This window comes from Ipomoea nil, unplaced genomic scaffold (genome assembly GCF_001879475.1).
Source record: "Ipomoea nil cultivar Tokyo-kokei standard unplaced genomic scaffold, Asagao_1.1 scaffold1574, whole genome shotgun sequence".
NCBI classification, from domain to species: Eukaryota; Viridiplantae; Streptophyta; class Magnoliopsida; order Solanales; family Convolvulaceae; genus Ipomoea; species Ipomoea nil.
Window position 1 is genome coordinate 694,731 of NW_017618002.1, and position 8,806 is coordinate 703,536.

Consider the following 8,806-nt stretch of genomic DNA (forward strand, 5'->3'; position numbering starts at 1 on the left):
AAAGTTCTTGCACCGCATGTGTACATCTACACATTAGCTATTAATTTGAGCAATTATTTGCTCAAATTCAAGCAATGTAACATCAAAACACACAAATGATCCAAATTACATTTTCAATTGTATTATATAATATTTAATATTATAATTTAAATAATTATATATCAATCCAAATATTTTTAATATATTACAACAAATCTATTCCGTGCATCGCACGGACAAAAATACTAATATAACAAATCATATTTTAGAATAAATATAGCAAATAATATTCACCAATCGCAATTTCTCTGCACTCTATAGTTATTTCATAAGTGGGGGACCAAAAGAGTTATTTTGCCGTAAATAATTTGCTCGGAAACTACTCCATATATAAATAGTGAAATTGTATTCCGGTTGCCCTCGGCATCACGCTTGCACTCTCCGCGTGGTATCACGTCCCAATTACCAACCGTTAGATTCTTATCAGTACTTCATGCCCCACACTTCTTACCTGCAGCGCGTGGTAAATCCATCCTTCTACGCGCCTTTGAGGAAATTTTGCCCTAATCGCAATTCCTCTGCTCTCTATATTCACCATCACCTGCACCACCACCGGCAACCACTGCTACTTCTCCTCTAATCGGCCGAACCTTTGCCGGATTTTTAATTTTTTCCATTCTCCTGTCCGATCTTCTAGTTTTTGTAAGGTAAATGATTTGATCTTGATTTTTCTTTGGTTTTAGTAAGTTTTTTCGCATTTCTTATCCTTGCGCTGGTGTTTAGATCTGCTAATCCGTTGATTTCTTCGCTTCTGTAATTGTAGATCTTTGTTAGTTTGATTCTGAATCAGATTTTTTTCAAGGGATAAGATGGAATCGATGGACATCGTTGGTAAATCGAAAGAGGATGCTTCGCTTCCCAAAGGTTTTTATTTTTTCCAGTTTTGTGTCTTGAATTCTCGATTTGTTGTTGTAGTTTTTGTTGGTGCTGCGTTGTAGTTGATTCATGGCTTTGCCACAGGTTGAATTTTTATGCAAAGATGTTTTCTTTTCCTAATTTTTCCCAGTGAAGCTTATTTTTGTTAAACTTTGAGCTAATGGATGTTTTGAAAAATCAAGTACATGCTGACTTATGTTTATTTATTTTGTAATTATTATTATTGATAGTAAAGTGTTGGATGTTGATAGAGATACTCGAAACCGATATATATCACCTCTAAACTAGCTCAAAATACTGTGAACCAAATTACATGAGGTCTATTTTTGTGTAGCTCAAAATACTGTGTACACCTTGGACTTGAATAAATTCGCTGTCTTTGATGATTGAGGTATTTGTGTTGAAGTTGAACTTAATTGTCTTACTTTATTGATCCCTTGATTTATTTGCAGCAACTATGACAAAAATTATTAAAGAGATGCTACCACCAGATGTTCGTGTTGCTCGAGATGCTCAGGATCTGTTAATTGAATGTTGTGTAGGTGAGTAGTCTTTTGCTGGTGTGTGTGGCTCTTTGATCACGTGATCCCCAATATGATATATCTATCTGTTTAACCTGTTCAACCTGTTCAACCGTGAAATGACACATGTTTCTTTTTACTTCACATTCTTCGGATACCTTGGTTGTGTATTGTAATAGCTTTTTGTAGATCTTCACAAGTGCTCATGAAACACATCTATAATACTGTTATATAGCCTTCTAAACTTGTTGATACATTATGTAGGTCTTCAAACTTAATTAGTTTTTGCTTATAAAGCAACTTGGAATCTTTTTACACTTTGATGATAATGGGTGGGTACTGCTTCTTTGTTGGGGTTGTGGGAATGCCATGTATTAAATTTCTACAGGCATTGAGATATATTAAAACATAAGCTTAAAATTGCAATCTTTCTTTTTTGGGATATTTATTTATGTAGGATAAATAATGATTTCCCTGCGTCTTAGAAATTCTAAATTGTTTATTCTCTTGCAGAATTTATTAATCTAATATCATCAGAATCAAATGAAGTTTGTAATAAAGAAGAGAGACGAACAATTGCTCCTGAGCATGTGCTCAAGGCCCTCGAGGTAATTGACTGATCCTTTGTGTTTAGACATTGTTGGTTTATTAGCTGTCTGATAGATTACCTTGCTTGTTATTTTATTTCAATGTCATATTGTGGACTACTGACAGTAGATTACGACCAGTGCCCTTCTTAGTGTCTAATGTTATAAACATTCTTCATGCAAAAAGTCTGCTTTTGGTTTAAATTTTATTAGTCATGCCATAGTTGTGGTTGTCTATTCTCGATGTTAGTATGTATGTTCCATTTTATTATTGTGACTTAAAAGTGGATGGCTTGAACTGCATGAATATTCTATTGCACGGGACACCAATTTGAGTTGTAGAGGCCAGTCCATTTTCCTGAGCAAAGTTTTAACTATTCCGAAATATTTGAAGTCACCTAAATTTTGACTTTTGCTTCTAGAAATGATTTGAATACAACCTCATCATGTTTCAAATACATCTTCACCAGGTCCTAGGCTTTGGGGATTATATTGAAGAAGTTTATGCTGCGTATGAACAGCACAGGCTTGAAACCATGGTACTGGCTTCTATTTCCTTATTATTATCTTCAGTTTAGTTTCTATACAAACACAAATTAAATAGCTAAGTTAGAGCCTTAAGAGAGGTCAGGAGTTCGAACGCCCTTGTATGGAGAAACTAATCTGGCTAGCACTTTGCCCCTTAATTGGGCCGGCCCAATGCGACGAGGATTAGTCTGAGTATGGTACGGCCTTAAAGGTGCCTCTTACAGAGTTACAGTTAGGGCCTGCTCAGGACACCTTGTGGTCTAACCAAAAAAAAAAAAAAAACTAAGTTAGAGCGGTTCAATCCTAGTTTTCAAACTCGCTGATCAGTGGTTATGTGATTATTGTCTTTTACATATTATGTTTTTGGGTGTATGTGCTTCCTTTACAGGATACCGTCAGGGCTGGGAAGTGGAACAATGTAGCTGAAATGACCGAAGAAGAAGCGTTGGCTGAGCAACAGAGGATGTTTGCAGAAGCACGAACAAGGATGAATAACGGCATTGTGGTCCCCAAACAATCAGACCCGGAGCCGGAACATAAATAAACTGCTAACGTATGTACACCTCCATCTTTAGGTTTAGGCAAGATCATCTGTTGCTTCATAGTTATTAGGATTCTGTCTTGCATTATCATGTACAGAAATCTCTTAGCTAGCCTGCCCCTCTTTTTGACCTTACTTGTACTTTATGAATTTATGTCTATATGTTTATGTAGTTAGTGTTTTGCCATGGAACTTTGGTGTATCAGTGTAAGTGCCAAAGGGGTATTCCTCTTGCCTGAACTCAGTTCATCTAAGCATCAATCTAAATCTGGTTGATGTTAGTTGCAACATAGGCTGTTCAATGGAATTACTACTACCTGTTTTATTTTGTGCATTTAGTTAATATTTAATTATAAATACAAAAAAGTCTTTAATAAAGAGTATTGTTTGAAAGAAAGAGAAAAAAATACTTAAAAAAAAAATTTGAAAGGAAAGTACAAGGAGAAAAAGTCCCTGATATAACTATTGTAGCTTTTGTTTTATAATTTACAGGGGCCTAATGGGTTATATTGTTGCCAAAGTTCTTTTAAACCCAACAAGGCTTTGGCAAATTTTATTGTAGATAATGGTCCAAAACGGTATCGTTTCTTTTAATAAAAAAGTGGGGCACTGGTTTTGTCCAATGAATTTTGCTTTTATAGTGTATTTAGTTTCATATCATTTTGATTCAACTACAGTTTCATTTGACATTATACACTCAATATGTGAGACTTATTATTGAATTCTATTTTATACATATTGCAGTTTTATTACAACACCACTAAAGTATAATTTTAATTTAACTATAGTTTCATTGGACAATATACACTCAAATATGTGAAACCTATTATTTAGTTTCATTTTATATAAACTATAGTTTCATTACAGTACAACAAAAGTATCATTTTGATATAACTACAGTTTTATTTGACAATATATACTCAAATATGTGAGATATGTTATTCAGTTTCATTTTTAACATGTCGTAGTTTCATTACAACACAACTAGAGTATCATTTTAATTCAACTACAATTTCATTTAACAATATACACGTAATATATGAGATCTGTTATTCAGTTTTATTTTAGATACACTATAATTTCATTATAGTACAACTAAAGTATCATTCTAATTTAACTACAGTTTCATTTGACAATATACACTCAATATGTGAGACATATTATTTAGTTTCATTTGAGATACATTGTAGTTTTATTTTATTCTGAGCATAACGACCACTGTTTCTTTACTTGAAGAAATGATGACGGCGTTTTTGAACTATGGATAAAATTGATATCGGAACCCTAATAGCCTGTAATAGTATGTCATTTACTGAGTTTTGAACTTCATTGCATCAATATAATATGTTAAAAGATATAGGAATAAGGGTCAAATTAGCCATCGAACGTAACGTAAAAATGCAATTGAGCCACTCAACTAAAAACAAATGCAATTAGACCATTTAACGTTGTAAAATTATGCAATTTGTCCCAAGTGACCTACAATGGCAGGTTACCAACAAGTAATAAATTAGAACTTTTAAAAAGAAATTAAAAATTATTTAAAAAAAAAAAAAAAAAAAAAAAAAGACCAGCAGTAGCTCCGGTGATGGCAGGTCGTCGACGGCGGCCTTCTCCAACCTCTCTTACCCTGATCAGCATTGACAGCCTCCTCTCGTCTCTCTTTCTCTAAGGTATACATGTTTTCTAAAAATCAAGACCTTCTTTTCTCATATATGGAGCCCATGGCTTGGCAATGTATTTCTAAAGCTTTCCATGCATATTTAGAGAGTGAAGATTTCATTGGGAACTAACATAGTTTTTCTGATAGGATTGTGCATGGCAGTTCAAGCATTTTTATCTCCTGAATCTCAGGGTTTTCTAAATGTTTTGTCTGGGTATGTTTCTTTTCTGGAAGACAACTTCTGTAAACCCTTTTCCTTTGATGTCTAAAACTCATATTTAATACTTGAACTGAACAGAAGTATGCTGTCGATCTGTACGCATCAGGGGAAGAGAGGTCGGAGAAGGCTGCCGTTGACGACCCGCCATCACCGGAGCTGTTGCTGGTTTTTTTTTTTTTTCTCTTTTTTTTTTTTTTGTTTTCCGTTTTAAAATAAATTTTAATTAATTACTTGTTGGTAACCTGCCATTGCAGGTTACTTGGGACAAATTGCATGATTTTACAATGTTGAATGGTCTAATTGCACTTTTTTTTAGTTGAGTGGCTCAATTGCATTTTCTCGTTACGTTCGATGGCTAATTTGACCCTTATTCCAAAGATATAATTGCACTTTTTATAAGTTTAGAAAGCTAATTAACTTTTCAGGTAAAATTTAGAGCTTTTATGAATCTTGATTGTTTACGAGTTTTAAATTTATCATTCAATCTCTAAAGCAGCATTCTACACGTTTTAGTCTTTAAGAGACACAAAAGTGTGAACCAAAATACACATTTAGTTGGATGGATGGCGGTATTGAAAGAGTAATTTACAAATATCTAAAAGTCTAAAACATTCAGCACCAGTGGTCTAGTGGTAGAATAGTACCCTGTCACGGTACAGACCTGGGTTCGATTCCTGGCTGGTGCAGTGTATTTTGTTTTCTTTAACTTCATGTAGTTTTACGATTTTGCGACCTTTTTCTTTTACCGAACTAGCAGAATAGCAGATTATACCGAGTATTATTTATTCATTTATTTTCCTTCTTATGAGGGCTCCAAATGTACCCAAAAAAAAAATTTATTCAGTTATTTTAAACAATAGTTATTGTTTATCAAATATAATTTAGTGGTTTTACCAATCCAGAGTTTTATTTTTAAATATTATTTTTGAAATTTAATTAACTTTTTGATTCTTTTTTTTTTTTTTAATTTTAAATATATTTATTGGTTAACTGATCGTGTCATAAAAAAATTGACAGTGCTCTACTAAATAAAACATTATTTTTTTAAAAGACGTTGGGTAGTAAGCAAAGTTCTAATTTTTTTGAGAATTTAAAAGGTGGAAATTATTCTTCTAAAAAGCTGAACTCCAACCCTAAGGGTCCCCACACCCCGACCCGACAGAGCATTTGGGAGAAAAAGGTGGAAATTATTATTTCCACGTTTGGTGTAATATTTGACTTAGTAAAGTTAAGGTTAACGAAAGTCACATTGGGAATCACATTTTGTAATATCAAGAAAAGTAAATTCCTCGGGCTTGGGCAATGGGGATTCAACATTTCGGGAAGATGAAAGTAAACACATCTAATCTTGGGTGTGATTATTTTAACTGGCTTATTGAAAATCTGTCAACTTTATTCAATTACATATTTATCATTTTTGGTGTCATACTGTCATGTTAAAAATCGTCAATAAATATAAGAAATTTGATTGTCCACCATTGCACATTCTTTATCAAAATATCCAAATACGTAGTTAATATTTTTCCTATGTAATCTGATTTGTAATCTGATAAAATAATATATGCATTACGTGTGTGTGTGTATATGCAATATTATTGTGCACATATAATAAGGGTCAAATAGGTTATCTAATTGCACACAATAATAGAATTAAGACACTAAATCTTTAAAAAATAAAAAAAATAAAAAAATAAAAAAAAAAGAGTTAATACCCAAAATGGTCCTCTGACTATTAGCTAATACTCAATTTAGCCCCGAAGAATTAAACGTACTCAATTTAGTCCTCTTAGTTTTCAATTCACACCCAATGCGGTCTTCCGTTAGAATTTTCATTAATATGGCGTTATTTTGAAGGGCAATACCGTCATTTTAATTGTTAAACCATATTCTTTCCATATCCTCCTCAGCCCTCACCGTGTCCCCTCAGGTGGCACCCCTCGCAAAATGCTTTTCCCCTCCATATACAGACGGTTGTGCTTGTTGGGAGATTTGCTCATCACAACGCGGCATGACTTCTCAATGACAGTTTCACGGAAGGAGACAACAGGATCAAATGTAATGATTTCAGCACCACCCATGAAATCATCCTGCAAGTCCTTTAAACAAATCTCAAGATGAAGCTCACCAGCACGAGCGGGCAATAATGTGCTCACCAGATTCCTCAATAGAACAGACAACCATATGATCAGATTTGGCCAAACACTTCAATCCTTCAACAAGCTTGGGAAGGTTAGACGCAAGTAACGCAACCTTAATTGCATTGAACAGCAACACGCACAAAAGGTGACACAGAGAATTTAATGGCTCTGATAGGATGGGCATCCGCCTCTTTTTCATTGGTCAAAGTTGCATTCTTCGTAATAAATTGATCAAGGCCAACCATAGCCACTGTACATTCAAATAACAGTTCTCTGGACATTCTTGACATACAAGTCATTTTTCTCTCCCGGTATAAAGTTTGGACCCATGATCCTGACCTTCATTCCAGTAGCCACTCTCCCAGCAAAAACACGAACAAAGGCATAACTAAACCAGATAGTGCTGTAGATTGTAGTGCCAGACGCAATCGCCGATTCTCGCAAATTCCGGGACATGGTGGACGCCGGTTCTCGCAAATTGGTGGACGTCGATCGTCAATAAAACCAGAGCCAGTTGATCGCAACCCCTCCCCAACATCAGAGGCTGAGTCACTGGAATTTCCACCATCTCCGATCGCGATTGGTCGCAGCGGTCGGCCGATCACTCAATTGATGAAGGCGGACCTGGGGGAGGCTTGACGAAGGCTCTGGATGGCCTAGGCAGTGCTTCGCCGGCGAGAACAGCCAATCGCCTCCTGGAAGAAGACATAACCTTCGTCGGAGAGTGTGATTTCGAGCTCATGGACCAGTAAATTCGAAATGCCAAAAAATCGGGAAGAGGAAACGGGTTGTGGGTTTAGATGGTTAGGAAAAGGGGAGAAAAGAGGGCAGGAAGGCGAGTGATGGCTCGGTGGCTTTAACAAGAAGCTGTGAAGTGGGCAGTTGGGTACAATGTGATCGAAGATGCTGGTGGTTATGGCGGGGGCAGAGGTGGCGGTGGTGGTTGTGCGGGGAAAGCTGGTGAGGATGAGGAGGAAGCGGCGGCAGAAGCAGCCCTAAATTTCCGGAAGAATCCATGAGCGTCGCCTGCAAAATAGTGTGTTTGATCAGCGGAGGTTCTGAAGTCGCGATACAGAGTTCAACTAAGTAGGAATTCTTAAAGGCGTGGCGGAGGGCCTCCAACAACGTTGACCAGGAGAAGAAACGGGAATGGACAAAGTAAATTGACCTTTTTGTCCTCAAAATAACGGTGGATAGACGGTAATTGTAACGGAGGATCACATTGGGTGTGAATTGAAAACTAAGAGGACTAAATTGAGTACGTTTAATTCTTCGGGACTAAATCGAGTATTAGCTAATAGTCGGAGGACTATTTTGGGTATTAACTCAAAAAAAAAAAAAAAACTACAATTGAATCACTAAACTAACCAATTTTATGCAACTTGTAGAATTGTAAATTTTTCAAATTTCTAAAAAGTCACCTCAAATTTAAAATATTTTTTAAAATATAATTATTTAAAATATATATAAAAAAAACAATAGCTTCATCTTCGTCTCCCACCAGAGACGAAGAAGGTATCTTGTTTTTCGTGGCCGGAGACGAAGAGACTCTTCATCTCTGGTCATGGAGATGGAGACGAAGACGAAGAAGTATTTTTTTTAAAAATATTTTAAATAATTATTTTTTAAAAATATTTTAAATTTGGGGTGACCTTTTAGAAACATGAAAAACCTATAAATTATTGGACTAATT

The 8,806-nt window shown here is 35.4% G+C and overlaps 1 protein-coding gene, 1 long non-coding RNA gene and 1 other non-coding gene across 5 annotated transcripts; all 3 read left to right on the top strand.

Annotated features, from left to right (window-relative positions):
• Positions 1-451: 451 nt before the first annotated feature.
• LOC109190208 (protein Dr1 homolog) lies at positions 452-3,421 on the top strand. Of its 3 annotated transcripts, none has more exons than XM_019340663.1 (6): positions 452-686; positions 842-903; positions 1,368-1,457; positions 1,950-2,044; positions 2,494-2,562; positions 2,940-3,421. In XM_019340663.1, exons 2-6 carry the CDS (start codon positions 849-851, stop codon positions 3,093-3,095), a joined length of 465 nt encoding a protein of 154 aa, XP_019196208.1. In that variant the 5' UTR covers positions 452-686; positions 842-848; the 3' UTR covers positions 3,096-3,421. The 3 variants fall into 3 exon arrangements, with proteins under 3 accessions (XP_019196208.1, XP_019196207.1, XP_019196206.1); XM_019340662.1 differs by having other exon boundaries at positions 453-686; positions 803-903; XM_019340661.1 differs by having other exon boundaries at positions 456-686; positions 830-903.
• A 1,827-nt stretch (positions 3,422-5,248) lies between these two features.
• LOC109190209 lies at positions 5,249-8,442 on the top strand. Its single transcript, XR_002055676.1, has 3 exons — positions 5,249-5,261; positions 7,996-7,999; positions 8,359-8,442. It is a non-coding gene; the product is annotated as an uncharacterized LOC109190209 (long non-coding RNA).
• On the top strand, positions 5,591-5,661 carry TRNAD-GUC. Its single transcript has one exon. It is a non-coding gene; the product is annotated as a tRNA-Asp (tRNA).
• Positions 8,443-8,806: the final 364 nt, after the last annotated feature.

Coding starts and splice junctions, on each gene's coding strand:
- LOC109190208 (XM_019340663.1), top strand. CDS start 849: ATGGAATCGATGGACATCGTTGGTAAATCGAAAGAGGATGCTTCGCTT. Junction 904..1,367: donor GGATGCTTCGCTTCCCAAAG/GTTTTTATTTTT, acceptor ATTTATTTGCAG/CAACTATGACAAAAATTATT. Junction 2,563..2,939: donor AGCACAGGCTTGAAACCATG/GTACTGGCTTCT, acceptor CTTCCTTTACAG/GATACCGTCAGGGCTGGGAA.